The sequence below is a fragment of the Xylocopa sonorina genome, chromosome 12 (genome assembly GCF_050948175.1).
Source record: "Xylocopa sonorina isolate GNS202 chromosome 12, iyXylSono1_principal, whole genome shotgun sequence".
Taxonomy (NCBI): domain Eukaryota; kingdom Metazoa; phylum Arthropoda; class Insecta; order Hymenoptera; family Apidae; genus Xylocopa; species Xylocopa sonorina.
In genome coordinates this window covers 7509377-7534425 of record NC_135204.1, presented here as the reverse complement: position 1 = coordinate 7534425, position 25049 = coordinate 7509377, and the positions used below count along the sequence as shown (strand labels likewise).

Sequence of the window (25049 nt, the reverse complement as noted above, 5' to 3'; positions counted from 1 at the left end):
CTTTAATTGGATTGCGCCTGTTTAATTTCCAGTTCCTCAGCCCGTGGGTTTTATTCCCAATGATTCTGAGGGGAATTGATGGAATGGAAGGTAAAATGGTGCGGATGCTGTTTTATTTCTTCTTTTTTTTTATTGGCCATGAGCGGGAGAGGGGTAGTTTGGTGTGGAATTATGGTTTTATTTATTGTTAGAGATTGTTTTGGGGAGGGTTGGGTTTTCTTTTTTTAGTTCTGATATTGAATGTAGGTTTTCAAGTGTTTTTCTTCGTGCTAATGTTTCTTCTTTCAGGGGCAGCGTGCGAAGACGTCGCGATTGGATGGGCCCAAGCTGTTTCGCGACCGTCATAGTTTCCTCCAACTTTTTAATTTTCTTCGGTCATATTGCTCGCGGAGTTTCAGAACTTTCACGCGACTTCGTGGAATGTTGGGGCTTTCAGGGTCGACGAGTCGATAATTCGTATTGTTTTCTACGCGGTTTCGTGTTTTACTGTACAACGGGAAGGCGAACTATTTATAGCTCCGGACGAATTGAATTTTAAATGAGACGAAATGAGATTTGCATGAAAAGGAATCGTCAGAATCGAATTTTAATCGAACTTCGATTTCGAAATTGAATATTGATTGAGAAATCGTAATTTAAATATGGATAGAAAGTCTAAATCGAATCGTATTTAAATGAAAAGAGAATTGAAAAAGAATCGTTTCGAATATCTTATAAAACCACGCTTAGAATCAAATTAAATTATATTTATAAAATGAAATAGTATTTGTCGAAAAATGTTCCCTGGCGAATATAATTTCTTATTGTTTTTGCCACGAGGAAGCTTAATTTCTGAAGCTCGTTATATCGTTTCTTCTTATTTGTCGACGGTACTTCCGTGGGTTTTTTTGTTAATTACTTTTAAACGTACTTTACGTTCGCTGACTCGTGTCGAGAGATTCTAATTTTATCCGAGGAACATTTTTAATGTATTTTTAAGCGTTTCCTTGCTAGCAAAAGACCTTGATAATTTTATTCCAGTAAAATATTTACTATCATCCTTAAATATTTCCCTTTGCTAATTAACGCAATTAATGTTAAAAATTACTTAAAACTGTTAGAATCAGAGTGATGATTGTAATAACACTAACCTTTATTTGTCAGAGCCTCGATGCACGATTTTAGGGTTGTTTTATCTAAAGATAGAGACCCCGAAAGTTTCTTCCTGACAGCATTAAAATTTCGTTAGAACTTCTACGGAGTAAGCTTCAGTCTTCCCTCGTCTTCAGCATGCAAAAATACAGCGTAATCGTATTATGCGTGGGAGTGACCATAAAAAAGTTTGGTGTCGTAAAGTCGGACCTAATGATCCACAGAAACTTCTTCAAGCCTCCTTCATCGATCACTAAGGCAACAATATCTCTTCCGCAACTTTTCGCTTCGAGAACCATCTTCTGATTCTACCTCAACGAGTACACTTCCATCTATCTCCACGCTTTTCTCCTTAAAACAAAACTAAAACGAGCAACGCGTACGTGTTCGTACAAATCTTCCTTTTATTCGTAATATCACGTCGATCAGTGATCTAATTAACTTACTCGATGCATTCTCTATAAATTTAATCAAACGCATCGATCCTAACATAATATTTAACAATATTAATTTTTCGTCGATCGATGCAGCTACGTATCGAGGAGATCACACGTGGTTACTATACATACGCTTATTATAATACAGTACTGTACAAAGAAGAAGAGAATTGTTAGGTGCTGTCTTATGGCGGTCACAGCTGAGTTACACCTACAGTCAACCGTGAATTAAGCGTAAGCATTTCAATTCAGAACTAAAATACCACGGGTTGTCGGGTTATTCATAGTAACGGCGCCCACGAAAGCCTGACCCACTAGTTAGAACCTGAAATGGTCAATAGAAAACGTAACGTCACTGGCTATCGTAAATTTAGGTCTGCAAATAGGATGCGCAGTTGTTTGTATGGATTGCTAGAGATTGTTCGTGCTGGCGATAGGTGCAGGTAAAATGGACGAGCGCGTTAGACTGAAGATGAGAGATCAGATTAGACGATTTTAGCAATTTTAATACCTGGAAGGGCTTCAGAGTCTGAATAGTGCCATTCTGAAGCTCAAAGTGTCTATTTTACTATTCAGTTCTAGATCAGATTGGTTAATTTTGGGTCTGCGCTGTTTTCCAACTCATGGAGTCACTCATATTTCAGATTCCATATATAATTCTCTATTTATCCTATAACTCTATGTTTATCCCATTGAAAAGCAAAAGCAGTTGATCTAATCTAAATCTGGATAAGTTCCAGCCCAAATTTAGATCCATATAATATTGGTCCCTCGAAGCTTCTATATATTCCACGATGAAACAGTTCCAGAGGCTCCAATAACGTGTGGGCCATTTTTGAATTAAAAAACAGATCTCAAATGCAGGAAGTTCAGAGAGAAAAGTGCGATGGAAGTGGAAGAAACGATAGGTGGTGGACGTTTCGCGTAAGGCCAAGTTATTGGACAAATATCGTTTCGTCGAGTAGCGAGAAATAGAAAAACGAGGAGGGGGAGAAACACTTTTTCCAGCATTTACGAGCGGTTTTCAATTTACCTGGAAGTGGTTCGATACTCCGTAATAAGGGAAGACACCGCCAAGGATATAGCGGTAGTACCCGTTGTGCCTGATACGATATTCACCAGCTTTGATGTCCTCCGGGACCTGCCACGTAATGGTCACCTGACTCGAACCGAGAACCACAGACGTCCTCATCCACTCGAACCTGTATCGACGTTACAGCAACGGAACAGACGGGGACACGTCGTTATTATTTGTCTGGCTGTCTGCTGTTCTTAACTGATCGATACACTTGTCTCCTCCTTTTCGAGCTTCGCTTTTTGATAACTTTTTACACTTCTATTCAGGGCGTTTGCAAATAATTCTGTGCCATTTTTACGAACAGATCCATCGACACTTTAATTCGTGACGAATTTGTAATTTGGGAAACTGATTTCCAAGGAACATTTTTAGAAGATGTTTTATAATGAATTGAACAAATTTTTCGGATGCAACTAATTGTTTGAACTTTGAAAATTTATTTAAGATCGTCGATGCTTTTCGTAGAGGGTGGTTTAAAATTATTTTCTGATGGTCGTCGCGAGCGATGTTGGCGAAAGAAATTGAAATATTTGCCGAGGCAAGGGAAATTGGTTCGTAAGTCTGTATTAGAGAATTGCGGTGGAGATACACGTACCTTGTCTCCCAATTGGCATCAGTGGCGACCGGCACCCACACCTCGTCTTCCTCCAGCCTCTCGACAGTCAGGAATGTATTCACCGCCATCAAATTGTTGCGTGGGTGGCCAGAAATCTGGTAAATACAAAAAGAAAAGTTATAGGTCCCCACGTTCATAGAATTTACCTCTACTCTTCCTCTTTTTCATTTCACGAGTAACAAGTTCGCGTGACAGAGAATTACATAAAAAAAAACATTGAACCTTCGAGCGGTGTAATTGAAGGATTAAAAAGATGAAATTAAAAAAATGTAATTGGAAATATCCTCAACGCTCCTCCTATTTTGTTTCATCTTTTTTATACGAATTTTGCACGCTCCAAATTAAATCGCAAAAAATTAATCGCCACGTGTAGAGCTCGACGTGAACTTCCATTCACGCTTATTCAGGTGCCAGCGTCATGGAAACGAGATTCATCGATGCTTATTAAAACATGCTGCATTTCCATAATACTCGCGTGTATGGCAAATGGAAATCGTGGTCGTTTCGCTCAATGGGTCGCCAAACAACTGGATGACATTGCACGATCCACCCGAATTCCATCATAGGACACTTTACGTAACTCGTTTATCATATTCAACCGGGTCACGGCCACGCTTTCACGCTCTTCTCTTCCTTTATCGAATATTATTAACAGAGAACATGGAACATGCTCGTTCTGATTAATGGCAGACTTACGAATATTGCAGTGACGATGTCGCCAGGGGTGGCGATCTTTCGAGGCTGCTTGATGCAGTCGCCGAAATTTCTGCCCCATTTTGGCGTGTCGTAGATAACAGGTGTCACGAAGCTGAGAAGGGTGTTCTTCCTCAGATCTGGAGGCGTTGGTCCACTCTCTATGTCCTTTCTCTACGATCGTATTAAATTTATTATCATTACAATATCTGAGATATTTAAAAAAAAAGAAACAGATATGTGCAGTGTATGCTTACAAGAATGGCAGCCGTTACCAGTTCCTGATATTGCTTCAAATAAATAGTCAGTGTATGCGGTCCAAATATCGTGGACGCACCCTCGTACCTTTGAATCTGAGACATTTAAACCAATTATTAAATTCCGTAAATCCTTAAAATCGTATACATTATCATGCGTCGATTATAAACGATTACACTAACAATAATAAAAATTGAATCGTTCGCAGTGAAGGCGACAAATTGCAACGAAGACCTCCACTTCGAAACTGTGTATTTAATTCAACCCCTAACAGCCAACCGTCAGAAGCTCACCCTCGACAAACGCGACGATGTAACCAACGCGAGCCAAACGATTCGAACGGCTACTGAAACAACTTTGGGACGAGGAAAAGTTATCACGCGAACGTGACGTACGTCTACTCGATGGCGATGAGAGCCGTTAGAGGATGGACGATGGATTGTTCGCGGAAAACGTCGGAAGTAAGTCGAACGGTAAGGATGATCTACGATTTACTTGATATTCCTCCGGCGTGGTGACGTAATCGCTGTAAGTATTGCAGAGACCGGCCACTATAACGGAGATTTCGTCGGAGGCATCGTTCATGACCGTTTTGATAGCCTCTCGCAATCTTCTTCCGGACATTGTTGTGAATTCCCCCGGCACACCGGCTATGACAACGTTCCCGATCAACGCGACCTGCGTGGACACGATTGTCGGCTGCCATTCGTACGGTAGATACATCTGAGAAACGTACCAGTGATTGGTTAATTAGAAAACTTGCTATCAACGAGAATTCTTAACAAAATGGTACACCGTGTTGCAAAGAAATTAACATTCAATTGTTCTTCCATTAAAGAGAGTTAAAAGGGTTTCTGAGAGCCATTGAAAAGTTGCAAATAATTTTGGAGACAGTACTTTTTATAGTAGAATTACTTTTCTAGATTGTTAGTGTGTCAAACTCACACGGCCAGTAGCAAGCAGAATCGGTTTCGCGCCATGGCACTCGATGTCCTCAGCAGTGGGCACAGCCAACAGGTTCCTCATCACGTTCCACAAAGGATTCGCGCTAGTCGTGCCCTGTTCGAATGCGAACGATCCTGGCCCATCGGTCGTCCCTGCTGCGAAACTGTATCCCATCGCTGGTTCACACCCGTGTACCTAATACAATATTCCATAACTCATTAATAAACCATGAGGCTGGTAAACCTCTCTATCCAAGGATAATACAGCGACCATTATAGATTGCTTATGTTCATTCCAAAGATTGAACGCTTCGCGAAATTTCAATCTCCCTTCGATTCTTCTTTTTCGAAGTTCTATTCGTCTCGAGTGAAACTTGAATCTCGAAATTCGCTATAATTACTAATACTTCATTTTTACCAACGTTCATCCTTTTAACCCTTTAAGCGCTATGAACCATTTCTCGCACAACCATTCGATTTTGGCTGTGAATTCATATATGAGTTCTCGCGTAACGATAACTTGCGATCATTCGTAGAAAGTACGCAGCTCATGGTAGACTCTCAATCTCTCTTCGATTCTTTTTTTTCAAAGTTTAATTCGTCTCCAGTGAAACTCGAATCTCGAGACTCGCTATGATTACTAACACTTTGCTTTTACTAACGTTCACCCTTTTAATCCTTTAAGCGCTATGAACTCATATATGAGTTCTCGCGTGACCATTCGATTTTTGCTGTGTATTCATATATGAGTTCTCGCGTGACTATTCGATTTTGGCTATGAATTCAAGTATGAGTTCTCGCATAACGATAACTTGCGATCTTCCATAAAAAGTCGCAGCCCATGGTAGACTTTTTCATATGAACTGGACAGTCCATGGCGCAGACTTAACGTCGACCAATCCAACGCTCAAAGGGTTAAAAGCACAAGTAGACGTAAAAAAAGAAGATAAGAAGAATCTCTTCCTTACCCGCTCGAATGTCCGCGAGGTCTCGTTGTAGTACTCGACCGTCTGTTCCGTCATGTTCACGTAGCGATGCACCACGCGCAGGGGCCCGATCACTTCCTTGGTGTCCCCGTACTGCCATAAACGCTGCAATCACCGGGGAACAACGGCTATAGAACAGGCGACGCAGCACGGCGGACAGAAACGCGAGACGGAACGGGAACGCGCGGAGAGGGCAGGCACGCGTGAAACACATCCGCCTCGCGGGCCTGTTCCTCTCCTCCTCTTCGCTTCTGCTTTTATCATGCTAATGCACCGGCTCTCGAAACCGACCGACCCTTCGACCGGCCGCGTCACGGCTAAAGAGCATGCGAATGTATGTTAATCATCGTGTTCGCGGTGCCCTCTCCGTTTCGTCGCTCGCTCCGGTGAAAGTCATCCGTGGCCTCTGATTGTACTCGAAATTCTACGCTACCGCCGCGAGAGTAATTATGCACGCCTAATGTACGACTGTTTCACGCTTACTTTTATTGTACCCCTCGACAAAAGTCCTTTCAACGTTTATTTATTACTTTTTCATCTATGTTTCCATTTTGATTTTTTATTTATCCTTTGAAGTCTGATTTTATATTTTTTTTGATACTCAGATATCCTTCTTTGTATAGGTATCCCTTTATTCTACTGATTATATTACTATTTATGTTTTCAGCTTCTATTCTGAGGTTTTACTGTTTTTATTTTTGTTTTTGACGTCTTCATTTACCTCCTTGATCGACAGTTTATCACATCTATGTCTCCATTTTGGTTTTCATTTATCCTTTGAAGTCTGATTTTATATTTGATACTTAGCTATCCCTCTTTGTATCTTATTGCCCTTATTCTACTGATTATATTACTATTTATATTTTCAGCTACTATTCTGAGGTTTTACTGTTTTTATTTTTGTCTTTGATGTCTTCGTTTACCTCTTTGATCGACAGTTAAATGTCGATCAGTGGAAGGTTTCAGTACTTGTAACTATTACATCAGAAATCGTGCCACTGTAGCCAACCATCAACTTGGATGGTGTACTCTCCCTTGAGAATGATTCTGGGTCCCTTTGAACTCCGTATCTCGGTTCTGCGAGCGTCGTGTCGTTCAGTATCTGGGATCTCATTTTCGCGAAACACGCAACCTTGCTTTCCGCCACTTTCCCTCGGTCAGGGAGCGTAATAGCGCGCCTGTGTGGATGATTGCAATCGTGCGTGCGCGTGCACGCGGTCAAGAACACGGTGGACCAAGGAAGCTTGTTAATGGAGAACGATTCGCGCCGTTCCCGGGTAAATCGTCGAGGAAATTGCTGTCTATTAATGTCAAGGGATTTTTTATCACTTGGTATACCTGATTTTTTAGTTTGGGATTCGTCGAACGAACAATCAAGTCTCTAATTACTATTTACTTCGATATCGCGAAATTCGTATACCTGATTTTTTAATTTGGGATTCGTCGTCGAATGAACAATCAAGTCTCTAATTACTATTTACTTCGATATCGCGAAATTCGTACACCTAATTTTTTAATTTGCGATTCGTCGAATGAACAATCAAGTCCTTGATTATTATTTTTTTCGATATTGCGAAATTGGAATTTCAATTGGATATTTATTAGATGATTCAACGCATCAATGAACTTTAGCATTGTGTAATAAATTATTCAATAAGCAAATGAGCTATTAATTAAACAACTCGTAATGGAAATATTTCATCGCAGATTCCAACGAAGTATGCATATCAAATTATAGGTACATGTTACTTATTGTTGCTAATTACGATTGCAAATTTTTGTATCACGTATACAGAAATGTATTAAATACACGTGTAATGAACTGGGAGCTGAGAAGTTGTTGCGTTCACACGCGTTTCTTTAATGAGTTAAGCCTTCCTCTGATCGACATTGAACCATTTACCGTGTTTTCCATTCGTCGTGAATCGGTGGTTACGTTTCTTGGAAAATCGTCGCGTCGCGACGAGAGTGATTCGCGTTGGGACGATGATGCATTCTTCAAGGAGTTCCGCTTTCGATTTGGAGTTGTATCAAGTGAAATTCAAAGGAACGAAAGTCTCTGGTATCGCGTTTCGAACAGGCTAAGCGTAGATGTACCAAAATGGCGGCAATTTAAAAGAAAGAAACACCAAATTGTGGAATGTTAAAATAGATTATAAATTTAAAAATATAAATTTGAATCTTGGAAGAAGAATTCAAAAGTGCGGGCAGACGAATTCCATCTAGACGATGGCAGCAAGCATTTAACACATTTGTGAGATACGTGGTGAAAATGGCGACAATTTAAAAAAAGAAATCTAAGCACCAAATTATTCTAAATATAAAATGTGGCGCTTTAAATTTGAAATTATAAATTTAGAAATATCTTGGAAGAAGAATTCAAAAGTGGAGGCAGACGAGTACCATCTAGACGATGGCAGCAATTATTTAACACCTTCGTGAGACACATGGTGAATCGCTAGCTTCGCTCAAAGAGAAAAAAGTCTGAGTCGCTCGAGAAAGACATCGCAATATCGTCCTTGCGAGCTTCGAGAGTGAATCGCGATTATTCGTACAGTCGTGGGTGTGGCATATTCTGGGAAGGATCGCAGGAGCACTATGCGATCTGACCTCGTTAGATTCCTAGTTTTCCCACTGTTCTTCGAATCGAGCCTCGAAACAGTTTTCGTGACGTATCGCGTGACATCCACTTGATTTACAACTTTTGCGATCATCTTGGTACTTTAACACACTTGAGACTTTTCAAATTTGGCGTTAAAAATGTACAATCGTTCGTAACTTCTTTAGAGCCAACACTTTGTATAATTTAGAGAGGATACGGAAACAATTATTAATTGAACAGTGGAATGGTTGAACTTATATTGTTGCAAAAGTGTTGACGAGCAAACAAAGAGCTGTCTCGACCCTGTGCACACGCGAATATCTGCACCATAATCATCCGCGTATCAAGCTGTTCCAATTTCGAATTTCAACACCTCCATAATCCTCTATTACTGCCTCACCGTCAAATTAATGGCGGCGAAGAATAATAGAGTTGATAGGAAATGGAACTGGTACGCTTCCTGTTGTTCGCAGTCTGTGCATTTACGAAAAGATTACGCCGTGGCCGCGAATACACGCGTTCGTACAAATGGCCGCTTTAAGTTCTTTGTCCAAATTATCGTAACATCTCAAATAACCATATTACCAAATTACGATACCAATAATGAAAATTTTAAGAGAAACGCGATAAAAATATTGAAAACTTTAAAGTTACACTTTTCGAACATTCTTAAAAATCATTTTCAGCATTCGAATACAAATTATTAATGACAAAACACAGAACAATTGTAATAATTGAATTGTTATCGAACATCGAATGAATCTATGGTTAACGAATAACCATAACTCCTCTTATCATCGCAGTAAATAGAGCTTTCATGGATACGTGCGCAGAGCGTTCGCGAGCAAAGGATTTTCATGCGCGGAAGCAGAATCGTGTCTCTCGAGATTCGAGATAAGCGGTATAATGAGAAAAGATAGCAGGCGATTGCAAAGTTCTGTCTGGAGAGAGAGAGAGAGAGAGAGAGAGACGTGGGAACAGGGACGTGTAAACACGTGGATCGCCTCTGCTCGTTCTATTTTTTCATCCCCGCTTCGCACACGTGTCAGCCATTTTGGTCTCGCGTGTGGCTCGACGCCGCCTTGGCTGCTGATCGAATTTGCACAGAAATATAGTTTGAAAATTCAGGAGAAGAGAATGGAGCAGGATGGGACCATTAAAGTTGCTCCATTTAAGAAAACTAAGAGAAAATTGTGGAACGACATTTTCCACACGTTACGAATATAAATTGCGAGTAACGTGGACCATTGTTTGAACCAAGATCGCGCAATATCCTGCGTAACAGTGGAATAACTCCAAAAAAATGAAAGTAACATTCACTGGTCTTAAATTCGTCGATTTCCTCGACTTCCCGAAAATTATCCCACTTGCAACAGTGAAATTGTATCCGTGAGTCAGCCGGAAGTTGCGAGGAGCCTAGAGTGGCCAGAAATTTGCTCGTAAATTCTTCTTTGCGAAATCAGATTATCCTATACTGCTGTGTATAGTCTTGTCTTTCCATTCTCCGTTTCGCTTTCTGTTTGCGTAATATCTCGACTGCTTTTTCGTTTCACGCGTGAGGTACCAAAATGGCTGCTTCGCGCGTACGCGAGTACACGAAACCACCCCCAGTTGTATTTTCCACTGAACTTTATTTCAATTCGAGGCTCTGGATTTGACGTGACGTTTCTTAGAATTGCACGCGTCCATCGTTGCGAACCAGCTCGCGTCCACCAACCACGAAGAGGACGCTGAGGGGGAAAAAGAGAAGCGGATGAAAGAAATGGAGGAAAAAAAAGGCATCCTCGAGTTACGACACGGTTATTCAACCGGACAGGTTTCACTCTCGTTCGCCACCGGAACAACGCCGCGTGAAATCGAAATGCAGCCGCGTTAAAAAACCATCCCGGACGGAATGACAAGCGCATCTTTCCGCTGTGCTCGCTTTCAGGAAGCAGAGGCTTCGTTACGTTTCGCGAAACAGCGATCAGACGCGACGCAGACGCGTTCTCCAACGATCCTCCGCCTTTCGAGCGAACAAAGGGGAAGTGGAACATTGGATGAACGTACTTCGTACTCTCGAACGTTCGTGGAAAGCAGAAGTTACGAGTATTTGTGCTCGAGAACACGACGAAGCATGCCTGGAGGATCGAACGGTGCGAAGAACGAATTGGGAGATCCCTTGGGAGCCGAATCTGGCCTCCTCGAGCAAGGCCTAACTTTTTCAGTCGACCACGCGCACGCCAGGGTGTGCCAAGGATACACACCAGCCATTTCTTCCCCACGTTTCACGCAGTTCTCACACGATTGTATTAAAATGCCGGTCGTAAACAATGAGTTGCGTCAGAACGGTAGTCGATTGACAGGCTTTAGCTCGCAGAACCTTCTTGCTGCTTTGCTACGTCTAACCAGTGAAAAATTCTCTTTTCAGAGATCGAACTGTTTCTCATCTACCATAGAACCAATCGTGACATTGATTCCTCGTATAATTTAAATACAAAAGCGGGTAGGTTAATCTGAACGAGCTTCGATTCATGTTTCAATAGTAACCTCGTCTTATCAGATTTTTAATTATTATTTGCACGCTTTTTGTCTAACCGTTGAAAAAATTCTCTTTTTAGAGATCGAAGTGTCGCTACAATTATTTCTAATGTACCATAGAATCAATAGTGACATTGATTCTTCGTATAATTTAAATAGAAAAGCGATTAGATTAGCCTGAACGAGGTTCGATTCATTTTTCAATTGTAACTACGTCTTATCAGATTTTTCAATTAATAATTGTGTACTTTTCGGGTAAGAAAATGTAAGAAAATGTGAAAATTCTTGCAGAACGCGCGAGAAGCTGGTCCAGCGATCGATCGAAACCGGAAATGGAGGACGAAGAGGGCACGATCGAGTGCGCCATCTTTTTCCGCGATCGTTTTCTGTCTGCCATTTCGTGGCCGCCCGCGCACATACTAAACAGCATCGCGTAAAACGGTGCTCGATGCATTAGCGACACGACGTGTGTCCGCTCCTCGACATTACGGTCACGAGCGGACCTTTCACGGTTTCACGGCTGTTAGAATGGTAACAGGGGGCGTGGGGAGGGGCCCCGTTCTGGGCCCTCTTCCAGCGCTCGAAACGTACGTAGCTATTCACTAGCCGGGTCTATATGCCTTAGAATCGGAAGGGAAATAACTGCTTTCACTTTTCTGTTCAACGTAGCCGCGTGACAAATATTTGACGAACCTCTGCGTGCTTCGAATTTTTCCTTCGCCATTTTTCATACATACCTAACAGGATATTGGATCTATTCTGTTTCTAACGAGCTGCTGTCGAGCGATTATTGTGATAAGTAATTTTGCTTCTGAACGGTTCAATTCGACTTTGAAACATTTTGGAGCAGAACGTTAAGAAATTCATGAAACTAAATCAAGATTATTCACACTCGAGTAACAAATACTAAAAATATCATTAATGGATTATGAGAATCGAAATTGAATAAAGATTCTATACAGAATTATTCTTGAAAAGGTGTCGAAAGAGAGGAGGACTCAGCCTTTGGTACCTGTTACTCATAAAATGGCTCGCGTAACAGGTACTCCTCTTTAATGACCCTCTCGCGCCTGACTACGGGTATTATCTACTTTAACTGGCCGTAAAGCAGCTCCTCGACCAGGCAAGGGTCTTCCTTCAGGATCGAGTTCCGACTGTTCCACTTTGGCAGGAAAAAACCAGGACAAATCGTTCGTATCTCGAATATGCGACGAGTTCTCTGTGCCTAATGGGATTACTCGAAGATTTGCCAACCGCGACTTATTACCTAAGCGGATTTTCTTCAAACCCGTCGAGTACCTCCAAGAGGCGGCTTTTTTTTGTCAAGGATACAGTTGTGCAAAAACTGGCTGCTTGTGCAACCTTCGTGTATTCAAATTTACGAATTTTTCTGTCAGTCGCGTGAAAGAAGTGTTTCTTGTGCTTTGCGCTGTTGTAAAATATCAATTTTGAATTTGTAATTTAACGAGATCGTTTGAGAATTTTCATAGAGACTGCTTTGATTGTTCGATACGTTGTTTCGTATAAAAATCGGAGATGTGACTGGCGAGTAAACACGAGTGGTAATTTCGAGCATCAGAATTCAAAAGGGACGCGCATGAATCATGCAAGGGAGGATGGATCCGTATCTTTATGCCGGCTCGCGGATGCAGAGGTCGATCCAAATCTGGTCCGCGTGCCGGCGAATTTTTATCTTAATTCGCGAATCGTTCCGCGACACGCTGAATACCAACTTCAAAAGTGATCCTGGTGGCTTGTTTCGTTAGCTGCGAGACACGATTGCCGCAAAAAGCATATATAAAATATGTGCAAACTCGAGAAATCAAATTTAAAAAAATATATTTTTCTAAATAAAAGTATTTGCTGAATAATTGTTACGCGTAATTTTGCTCCATTAATTTGATCAATTTCGAGATCACCCGATATCCAACTTTAGATGAGATATTAAACATTATGGAAATTAAATGCCTCCAAATTTAAATGCTCACATTTAACGTGTGCGTGTGTAAAATAAACGGAGTTATATAAAAGACGGAATCACCTTAACATTGAAATTGTGATCACACATTTGTCGCAGTTACGCTCGTAAAAACCGGTAGAATTTCTCTTTTTATCGATGACTGGAAAAACTGCCCGTTTCGCCGTATCGCTCGCACTTGACCGACATGCTTGGCGGCAATAAATGATCGAAATCGTCGTTTTGCGTAACGCGCACACCGAGTGCATTTCCGTGATTATACACGCGTTGCTAACACGCAAGAAAACGGAGCTAATTCGTTCGGGTAGACACGACAGTCTTCGTCGTGGAATGCTCGGTTGTTGCATCACGCGCGCAAACTGCAATAAGGAGGACCGCGCCTTTGCGAGATCAAATTTACTGCAATTTTCGAAGCGCTTTCTTAATGCACCAGTTTCTCTTCCGTGTAATCGTGGTAAATGTACGAAAGAATTATATTAATCGTTAACGCCGGATTGCAAATTTAATTTAATTTGCCAAGGAAAATATCTGAACTATCTTGACCAGATTTAAGTTAAAGTCATTAGTGTCTAATTTCTTTCAAATTTGAATTTCTAGAATTATTTAAGTGTGTAAGATTTAAGAAGTACCTAATTTTTTTCAAATTTGAATCTCTAGAATTACTAATTTAAGAAGTGTCTAACTTCTTTCACATTAAATTAGTAAGAAAAAAATCTGAACTATCTTGATCAAATCTAAATTAAATAAAGTCATCAGTGTCTGACTTCTTTCAAATTTGAATCTCTAGAATTACTTAAGCTTCCAAGATTGAAGAAAATTTCCAAAGCGTTTCGAATTCAAATCATCAGATCACGTTGAACAGTGTAGCAGCAAAAAGGAGGCAGCTGAGGAACACGGCTTCATTCGCAGCGAAATAGAATGGTACAAAGGACACGTCGTCATTAATTAGCTCGATTTTGCGATTGCATCTCAACATCGCCCCGACACACCAGTCTGCGCTCCATTATCCGTGCTCGCGAACACTCGAGCGAGCTTTGTTCCGACTCGCCTAAACGTTACGACACTTCCTAACGTAACAGCGGCAGACACCACGCCTTTCGGCTCTCAGCGCATTCGTTTTCTTGCCAAATTAATCTCCCAACCGCTTGCTCTCTGTACGTGACTTCAATGTGCGAAATGTGAAATTCGAAGCAACACCAAGGATCACGGAATCCTCGCAGACTTTCATAACCAACACCAAAATTCCCTTAATTAATTCACAGCACTTCAATCTAGATATTTTCAAATTCTCTCTAAATCTGCCCCCTAATATCTCAAAATATTACATCTACACGAGTGTCAAAGAACTAGTCGACGACTACAAGCAACCTAAGATCCTCAAGGATCCCTTGAACCCACAAAAGCTGATCCTGAGCACTCTTCGCGAGAATTCCAACTTGAATCCACGCTATTTATCATAGATCTACTGAACCTTAGGGATTTCTTTACTGCGCAAGTCTGCAGAAACCTTGGAATACTGAATAAACCTAGCAATAAAATTTCCACCCTATAATATACACAGAACTTCAGAAAATACTTAAAACTCCATCAGAAATCGAACAATTCACATTCCACCCTTGGAAGGCTCAAGGAATCACCACCTGGCGAGCCCAACAGACGACGATCCCCTGATTCCATCTCCATGCGGCACGCGGAGAACCGGAAGTGGCCGCAAGAGACTGAACCAAGCATCCTTTCGCTGGCACGTGGACGTACCTCTCCTACTCGATGGAAATCGTGGAGAGGACATCGCACCAAAGTGGGGGAGAGACTTGCACACGTAAAGAACGCGGTGGTAGGACGAGTGGAGAAGCTTTTGCCCGGAACGAGAGACGCGGGTGGGAGACAGATATAAGGGCATCGTCTTGGAATGACGGCTATCAGTGAGTATCGCGCAGTTTTCGCATACACGAGCAAACACACGGGACACACCAGGGCCAACGACCATGGCGAAGGTACCTAAACACGTCGAGGGTGGCTGTCGAGCAATTAACAGCACAGCGCACGAACAATGCTGTTCTCCAAGCGGAGACAGTCTGGGGTGCGCCTAGCGCACCTCTATTCGCATTGCATCTGAAATTCGTAGTCGATTCGCAGCAATTCTGCACGAAAGTTGTCTGAGTGTGTAATTCTGTGGTTAATTGAAGTATTTCTTGCTTTTTCTCTTTTATTATGGAGCTAGTCAAGTTTTGAAGAATTATGCGAGTAGTGCAGTAGAATTGTCTGAATCGATGATTGAAAAATTGACTAATGTAGTATGCTTATTCGATTAGAATGTAGAGAAAGAAGATATCTTTGAGCTTTCTTTGTAATTATGTATAATTTGTACTCATTGCAATGATGGCAAAGTGACGCTGTGCTATTTTGTACACAAGTGTCCATGTTGGGTCGATGCTGTTCACGTGCTGTGCTGTTAAGTGGACCTACGTTATTTTGTGCGCGCGCGTGCCACCGTGGAGTCGTTCTCTTTCGAAGTTCTCCTCTCGATCCGCCTAATTCCGTGGTAGCGCAACTTTTTCCCCCATTTCGATTGGAACCTACAACTCTATGTATCGTTTGAGTGGCTTCGCACGTACCGTAGATGGATTTATTCTTCAGATAGAAATGCTCGAACGGGTGGGGTAGTTTCTGTGTACTTTCGGGTAAGGCTTGATTAGGAAGATGTTGAGCAGGTTACTCGCCGCAGCAAGTTTTACGCGTCGTTGTATGGCAAGGCAAGCTTCTGAATATATTTCGCTCTCTCCTGCTGGTTTTGCAAGGTTTCTTATTGCATCTTACCAGTGAATATCTTTCAATAGTATTTTCAAATAATTTCTCCTTCTACTTTTCCCTTGAACAGTATCAAAAAATTAGATTTTCGCAAAAACTCCCTTTTTTAAGTATTTCCAAAATTTCTCAAATCACTAACAAATGAATTTCCAAGAAAGAACGGAAGATATCACAGCTGAGATAAATTGTCCAACAAAAAATACGTTCCTCGAAGTTCTTCCGACAAAGAAACCCGTCAAGATCCAAAGTTACCATTTTCGTCTCGCTGTCGTAAAAGTTTCCATCCCGACTTTCTTTCGCGAAGGACAGCTGGACAAATCGTTTGGATCGAAAAATTCCCTCATCCAGCGTGCGATTCGGTGGTCGACAAAGGGGTGGCGCGCTTCGATCGCGTTCTCGAGCGTGCGACGACCCCTGGAGAACCATTTCCGCTGCGGCCAAGCATCGTCGTCCTTTTGCGTCGTTGAAACGATACGCTCGCTCGTCTGGCGTGTCTTTCGCGGCTTCTCGGTCCATCCACCGGAAGTGGCCGCGGCCACGCTTCCGCGTGCTCGTATTAGCTTACGGTGCAAGGTCGAGAAAGTGAAAAAGGACACTTTTCACGGGGCGGGAAGAGGCTCGTGGAGGCGAAACGCGAGAAACTTTCACGAGCCACTGCGAAACTTTCCAAGTTTCCTCCTCGCGGCTTCGACTCGACTGTCGTCCGAAAAACGATCTTACGCGTTTAATGAGCGCGTCTCGCTTAACGATCGACGGCTCTCGTTCGGATAAATTATATAGGTCGTTCGAGGAGCTATAAACGGTGGTCGCTTCGAATGTTTCGGACGTTTTACGAGGCTCTTAAGGACCGGATACTGATTGGTGGTTGCTTATTCGTAATCGATCCTTGTTAGTCCAGTGATTTGACTCAGGTTTGTATCTTTTCGGGTCTCCGGATATTTGGTTAAGATATTGAGATCAAATTTGTGCTATTAGAATTGTACTTTCGTCTACCTTTGGTAATTATAATGCAGTGCACGAACTGAAGATTCAACATTGATGAGAACCACCCATTTCTTTCAAGTAGCTCTTTAAAAATGACTCGATTTAAATGCATTTCCCATAATCGTTACTATAAAACTTGCGTTGCACGGTTCACATTGGCAAATCGAGTTTCCTATAATCCAATCCGTTTTACGAGCCTTTTGATGTACTGTCTGATCGTGGACAAGGCTTTAGAGAAGCTCTAAGCTGGAAAAACTGGAAAAGCTTCTTTCGTTATCACTGCAACCAGTTTTCTGAGTTACTCTCTGATAGAAACACTGTCAGCTTCCAAATCGTGCGCTTCTAAGAAGAATTCACTGTGAAATGAAATTAATTCTCGTTGGTTACAGTTTCAGATTCTGTGCTTTTTCTACGGAACAGCGGCGCTTTGCCAGGCGGTGGTTTTAAGCGGCTACAACGGCGGCCATGGGTTCGCGTACGCCGATTACGAGGGCCTCGAAGGTTACGCGACCTCGGTTGGAGACTACGAAGGACACGCGGTCGTGCCAACAGTGGCTGTTCCGGTTCACGCGGTTTCCGCCTCGCCAGTTCACGTCGCAGCATCGATTGATCCTCATGGAACTCACGCGTACAATCAACACGCTGATCACGATCACGATTACTACGTAAGCAGTCACGACTAACGTCTTTCCTATTCCTACATAATCTCACGTATATTATTTCTATATCTCGTGTCTATAAATTGCTCAGAATAGTATATATCGTAATTTGTGCGAAAATAGGGGTAGTTTAAGTCATCGTTTCGCTGGATTCAAACTGGTTTCCAAGATATAGACCTTCGAAGTTCTTTATTTTGAATGTATAGTGAGACGCGTTGCACGTTGGCACAAGTAGCAAGAAAATTGCAGTAAATTACAGAATCAACAGGTGTCAACCCGATTTGCACTAGAAAACTACACGCGTTCTATCGCGAGGCGTGACGCTCGCCTCACCTTGGTGTTAATTGAAATTCCTCGCTGTGAAAACTAGTGCTTGGCATAGGAACACCTTCCGCGACGTATCTCATTGTCGCGGCCATTTCCGCGACACTTTCTCGCGACCACTGCTCGTTTACATTGTCACAAGCATCGTTTAATGCTCTACGTGTCTGTCGTACGGAAAATCGGTTACGAAATTTACTCTTCAGTCTGTGACACGCGGTCAAACCTGTGTTTAGTGTTCAGTCATCTTTTAAAAGATGCAATATAAGCATTATATCACGTTCTGATTGTTCACAATATGTCTAATATTTATTTAAATAGCTCATATTAAATAACTTTCTATTAGACGAAGTCTCTTCTCACAATTTTCTAAAGCAAAACGTTCTGGTGGTTTATAATATGTCTAATAATTATTTACACAATTCATATTAAACAACTTTCTATTAGAAGTCTCTTCTCACAATTTTCTATTGTGAAAATTCTATTATCTTTATTTTCAAGTCAACGTTTCGTTCCAGGCTCACCCAAAATACACGTTCAACTATGGCGTCCACGACCCTCACACAGGGGACGTGAAGACCCAGCACGAGGTCCGCGATGGCGACGTGGTCCACGGTTCCTACAGCGTGAACGAGCCAGACGGAAGCGTCAGGATCGTCGAATACACCGCGGACGACCACAACGGTTTCAACGCGGTCGTGAAAAAAGTTGGCCCAGCCATTCACCCCAAACCCATCCCAGTGGCCAAGTACATCGCCCCAGCGTACTACAACAGCTACGAGGACTACGAGAAACACCACTATTAACCGCGTGAATGTCTGCAATCGAGGCGAAGGGTACAGAAGAGAAGGGTACAGAAACAGGGTCGCGAGGAATTTGTTTAAACGAGAAACATGGACAATCAACGACGCTGATTCGACACGATTTAAGTTACGACTGGCTGGAGTCACTGGTCCACGTGTCGAACAGTGAACGTTGAGCAATTTCAAGGTCCGTCGTTCGACGAATTCGATGCAATAGATTTTCCGCGTTCTCCATCCTCGTTATTTTTATATTAGCTGTTTATTTCCTAGAGAAGGTTGTCAGTTATCGTTGGCAGTCGGTTAGTTGGTTCAGAGAGGTGCTTCAAGATGGCGCGGGGTGCTTCTGAGAGGGGTTCCGTGAGAATTGCGTTCCTCAGCGATGTATCTTCGAGGATGCCTCGAATTATCAGAGGGATATGTAAAAGCAGCGTTTACTCTGTTTTCGTGGGTAGAAAGTGGGCTGGGTCGTAAAAAATACTGTTCTGGGGCTGAAACGCTGCTGAAGGAACTTTCCAATCTTACTCGTCTGATGATTCTTCGGCTACCTTTGTCAACTTTCTGTTAAAAGTCGGAAATGTTCAATAAAAATTGGATTTCTCATAAATGAAGGTATCAGAGAGCAAATTGAACGCGTCCATTTGGATAATTAATTTTTTTGACGAACACGTAGGCAGAGTTGTACTTAATTAGTCCTCGTACAGTACATGAGATAGAATTTAGAGGAGTCTGGTTGAAGATATTAGCTCGATAATGAGAAAACTCTGTAATTTTAAAGGGAATTACTAAAAGTAGAAATTTAGAAATTTGATAAAAATATTGCTGATGAAAATTAGACAAGACATTGTTATATGAATGGAACAAATAATATTGTATCCTGAGTTTCTAGTTCAGAGACGACAAATATTGAAGATTCACTGAAACAGTGCCACATTTCTAACAGAAATGGAATCAAGTATTGTTCGCTCTTTTTCGTTTCGAAAATTCTTTTAACATCCACATTTTTTACGACTCATTTCAACTACAAATAAATTGGATTAATATCGTTAAATTAGCGAACTGATTCCATTTCTGATTAAAAACCACCAAGATATATTCCATAGCATAATTACTTCTTATATCTTCTGTAAAGTAGACTTTCTGTAAAATAGAGTGTACGCAAAGCCACTAAATATACATGTAAATAAGAATCGAGCTGTTTGTGTATTCATTAAAAATGGTCCCTACGCTACTTAAACTTAGAAATCCCACAGAATCTCTCTTCTTCGTAACTAGATAAAAAATACTTTTCCAGTTAATTCCAACAAAAACAATTCTCTTAATTATCTTCCTGAGTAATTAAAAACCAAGATGAAATCACAAGAAAAGAGAAATATCCCCATTTGTCTCTTCAAATAAAAAGGAAAGAACATCTTCAAGAATTTTCTGTTTAATTTAACAAACAGTTTGCTAAATTCCAATTTAAATCTCTTCCAATAACTAATGAATAAGCTTCGATAAAAAAACGATGATTCCTGATCGAAAGACTTCTCTGGAAATAAGCTGGAGCGACAAAAAAGGACGAGAAACAAACGCAACGAGGAAAAAGCGATCGCGCGTCATCCGAACGACCAACGCTCGAGGTGTTTGTTCCAACAACCGTTTATTTCGCCCCTAATTAATCTTTCACGCGTTTATGCTCGCATTATGCGCGCTTCTAAGTGCACGTGTTCTCTCTCTTCCTTCGATCGCTATCTCTCGTTCCTGATGCCCATGATTTTTCCCATTATGCACTCGCGCTACTAAATTTCCATGTGCGCGTTTCTTTCTTTCTGTTTACGTCGTTTTTTTTACACTATTATTAGTCATCAACAAACAGTATTCTAATTACGAAGTCGGAAGTGTACAAAAGTAGAAGCGCAGCACCTCAAACATAATTAGCGTTCCTCGTGTTGTTGCCTGCTCCCCAGCTATCGTTGATCGTGATTTATTGCGCCATAGAATTTTTTTACGTTCTCTCGTTTCTGTTTCATTATGGTTTTTTTTAGTATAATGAAACCTCGACTGTATCGCAGCATCGATCGTTTGAAAGCAGCGTTATCAGATTATTGTTTGAAGAAGTCTCAGAGTTCTAAATTAAGGGTTTCGTGGCTTAGAATTTTTAGGGGAAATATTTCAGACTTTGGAGTTTGAAAAATGGGGAATTTTTAGCTGAGAATGTCGAGAGTAATGGTGTTACAGCTTAAATATCTTTAAAGATTGCAATTTTAAAGCTGAGAATTTCTGAAGCTCGAGACCCCAAAACATTACAATTTTAAAGCTGAGAATTTCTGAAGCTCGAGATCCCAAAACATTACAATTTTAAAGCTGAGAATTTCTGAAGCTCGAGATCCCAAAACATTACAATTTTAAAGCTGAGAATTTCTGAAGCTCGAGATCCCAAAATATTACAATTTTAAAGCTGAGTATTTCGAGAATAAAAATTCTGAAGCTTAAACAACTTGCGAACGTTAGGCAATTTCAAAGCAGAATCGTTCTCCACGATTTCAATCAGAGTCGCAATGGACCGAGGCGAAAAAAATAACGTCGAGAAAACGTGCGCGTAAAAGAGAAGCACTCACCCAGGCTTCCTTGAAGATCTTGTTTGCAATGACGCTGGTGCTCTCGAACATGTCCCTTCCTGGTCCCGAGGCGAAGCACATCTCCTTTTTCCCGGGGCAAGTGTACTGATCTGAGCAGTTTTTACCGGAGAACTCGCATTTCGGACCGCGCGTGTTTGGTGAAACGTCCCCAAGGTTCGTAGAGGCGAACGTTGCCACGAATGGACCCTGGTTTCAACGAACATCCATTACACACTCTATTATAACTTTCAATGAAACGTATCGCCAGTTCGTTTCGCTTTTAACGCGACTACTTTGTCGTTGACTAAATTAAACGTAAAACAAAAATTGCTAATCTGAATCACTCTGAGTTATTTCACAGATATTCGAGCACTGTATAGTCGTAGAACTTTTCATTGATCGTGGAATGTTGAGAATAAGAGAGAACTTGAAATTTAACTCTATTATAATTTTCGATGAAACGCATCATCAGCTGTTTCGTTTTTAACGCGACTACTTTGTCGCTGAATAAATTAAACGTAAAACAAAAATTGCTAATCTGAATCACTCTGAGTTACTTCACAAATATTCGAGCACTGTACACATTGTATAATCGTAGAACTTTTCATTGATCGTTAAGCGTGGAATGTTGGGAATAAGAGAACGTGGACTTTGTAAAACGGGGTTGAAAATGAGAATTTCGTGTGATTTATAACATGCGAATACCGCGTGCGTGTGTACAGCCTGGCATTCAGAGGCCAACTGAGACTTGTGTCTCTCCTTTGACTCGTGAATTTCGCTTATGGCTGGCCATGTATGTTTACGTATCGCTGTGCCTCGTTTATCTCGATTTCCAAGGCTTTTCCTCCTACGTATTTCTTGTATTACATCGTAGAAGGAATATTTGGTGTACCACGATTATTTGTTTAAATATATGCTTGTTTAAGAAATATGTATACACTAAAATTTTAATCTATCTTGAATGATTAATGAAGTGAGTTAATCGTAACAATAAAAATGAATAATCGTCCAAATAATCCATAAATAATTTCTAAACAATAATTATTTAAGGAACTTGCTTCAGATCATCGCACTAAAAATAGATATCTTTCTCACCTGGCCAATCAATGAATCACGATTCACAGTCTTCTCGAAAAGAATCGAGGCATAGCCGACGTTATCGCTGGAGACCAAGTGATTAGTATTGTTCATGCTGGTTGGGTGCACCGCGAACCAATTGATCACACCCAGTGGTTTATCGTCTGCACCAATGAATTTAATTTGCGTCAATACCTTGTCCACGTCGTATTTGTACCTGAGAATCAGACAGAGAAATTCGATGTTCAGTGAGAAGCTGCATAATAAAATAAAATTAAGAATTTAAGTAAAAGTTTGTTCGATACTCACTTGTCTCTTTCTGCTTTGGGGTTGTTCAGATAAGCGAACGGACTCCTGTTGATATTAGCCCCATGAACCTCTCCATGGCTGATGAAAATTCGTCCAGGGGCCACCGCATCGTGAGCACGTCGGATGCTCTGAAAAAATATAACATTAAATTGCTTTCAATTTATATTTCTCAACTTCGAAATCATACTAATAAGATAACATTAATTTTTAATTTATATTCCACTGTTTGGTTAATTTGATCCATGAATTTTATTATTGTATAAAATATAAAATGAAGTTTCCTTTCAACAATTGTTCAAGGGGTTAGAGTATGGCAGCTACCAGTTCTATTCCATTGACGAGCGCGTCGAACGAATCTTTAACAAAGCCAAAAGTCGTAATATCGAACAGCAAGTTCAACATGAATCCGCCTGGAGTAGAATGCGAGTGTGTCCCGCTGATCATCAAGTTCTTCTCCGTGTACATGTCTCCATACTTTTTCTGAAGATTCTCTATCACCTGTGGCAACAAGAGTAAACCTTGTCAGAGACTCGAGAGCCTATGCAAACTATGTACTCGAACATGCAGAATCAGTATAATAATTTCTGCGAGCATCGTATTTTTCTTTTGAATCCAGCAAAATATTATAATCTCTACACACAAAATTATTTTAATTAAAACAAGCAGAGAGTAATAAAATTCATGAGAAAGATATGCAGAAATAGTAAGCAGAATCGATGAAGCATCAAGAGAAAAATATTCGACTAGAACTCTAGAATATGCAGAATTAGCATAATAATTTCTGCAGCCTCACATTTTTCTTTTGAATCCACCAGAATGCTATAAACTCCACTCACAAAATTATTTTAATTAAAGCAAGCAGAGAGTAATACAATTCATGAGAAAGATATGCAGAATTAGTAAATAGAATCGATGAAACATCAAGAGAAAAATATTCGACTGAAACTCGTTTGGATAATTAAATCGAAGGAATCGAAGGAAAAAGAGAAGAAAGTGCAAGTAGAATTACCGTTAGACGAACGCCATTTCCAATCATCGCGCTATCCACGCTGACGAAGACGAACCTCTGCTCTCCATCGTCGATGATGTACGCGCGAGAGTACGTTCTAAGATGCAGTCCAGATCCCTTCTGATCGATCTTCGCGTAGCCCATCTGAGAAAACAAACAAAAATCTTGAACTATCGAGTGAATACACAAAATACAACCTCTGCTCGATTTCTTTTTTTCTTTTTCACTAGAAAATTGTAAGATCTATGGAATACTAACGAAAACGACTTCAGCGATTGGTCCAGTGACGTCTGCTCTGCCCACGCCGATGCTGTAAGACGCGAACACGCTCGGCACTGACACCTGGAGCATCCATATCGCGAGCAATGCGAGAATACTCAAGTGTGCGAAAGCCGGTGTCTCCATTCAGCTGTTCTCTGCCGCCACTCTGATCGCGCTGGAACCAAACAGCCCCTCGTTAACAAAAAATCGTAATTAAATAACTTGAAACGACCACTGAAAAATATCCAACGCGTTCCTTCTATTTATGTTCCATCCTCGAAACATGTATTCGAACCAAGCAACCAATTAGTTATCTTTGAAGAGTCCCAATTTCTATTTAGTACTTTTTCTGATTAACTTCTTAAGCTGAAGGGATTAAGGCATTAAAAGGTTGCTAGAAAACTTAGTCTACCTCTTAATGTTTACTTCAATAGCTATTGACGTATCGTAAACCCACAAAATACCCAATCAAGGGTCCCATTAGGTCGAGTAGCCTCGAATAAGTGTACATTTTGTAAATTAAGGCAGTGTCAAATTATACCAAGGTCAACTAAGGCAACTAAACATATCGAGTTCGATTTATTGAGAACTCTTCCTTTTCTTGGCACTCGTCAATCAACAGTAGTAGTCAAAAATCTACCAACAAAAAGGCCACCCAAGCAGGCAAGCGAGGAGGAATTAACGACGCAACAGGATAATTTAATCGTTGCTGTGTCTCAAGGAATTTCCATGAGAAGACTTCCGGATGCTTCTGAAAGTTCTCGTGCGCGTAGACGACGGTTGTACGACCACTTTCGACAGGTATCACGGTCATCTGGAATGCGTAGGGTGCCTGTTAGATGTCTCAGAAACCACGCCCCAGCTTCTTCCGCCTCGAACGAGAACGAGAGGATCGTGAAAGTGCGTGTAATACCACGGAGCATCTGTTGCTGTTACGTTGTATCAAACAACTGATACGGGTTCTTACAAGTTTGGCAC

At 41.2% G+C, this 25049-nt stretch overlaps 2 protein-coding genes across 2 annotated transcripts; one reads left to right on the top strand and one right to left on the bottom strand.

Annotated features, from left to right (window-relative positions):
• Positions 1-1575: 1575 nt before the first annotated feature.
• On the bottom strand, positions 1576-24246 carry Cdase (neutral ceramidase). The gene is made up of 14 exons (XM_076905494.1): positions 24069-24246; positions 23811-23954; positions 23123-23299; positions 22802-22929; positions 22511-22709; positions 21416-21622; positions 6126-6248; positions 5159-5353; positions 4709-4936; positions 4213-4308; positions 3959-4129; positions 3242-3357; positions 2602-2770; positions 1576-1893 (listed from the first exon to the last, which is right to left on the bottom strand). The coding sequence occupies exons 1-14, from the start codon at positions 24213-24215 to the stop codon at positions 1846-1848; spliced, it is 2148 nt and encodes a 715-aa protein (XP_076761609.1). The 5' UTR covers positions 24216-24246; the 3' UTR covers positions 1576-1845.
• On the top strand, positions 15110-18835 carry Cpr6 (cuticular protein 6). Its single transcript, XM_076905502.1, has 3 exons — positions 15110-15237; positions 17425-17700; positions 18534-18835. Exons 1-3 carry the CDS (start codon positions 15229-15231, stop codon positions 18819-18821), a joined length of 573 nt encoding a protein of 190 aa, XP_076761617.1. The 5' UTR covers positions 15110-15228; the 3' UTR covers positions 18822-18835.
• Positions 24247-25049: the final 803 nt, after the last annotated feature.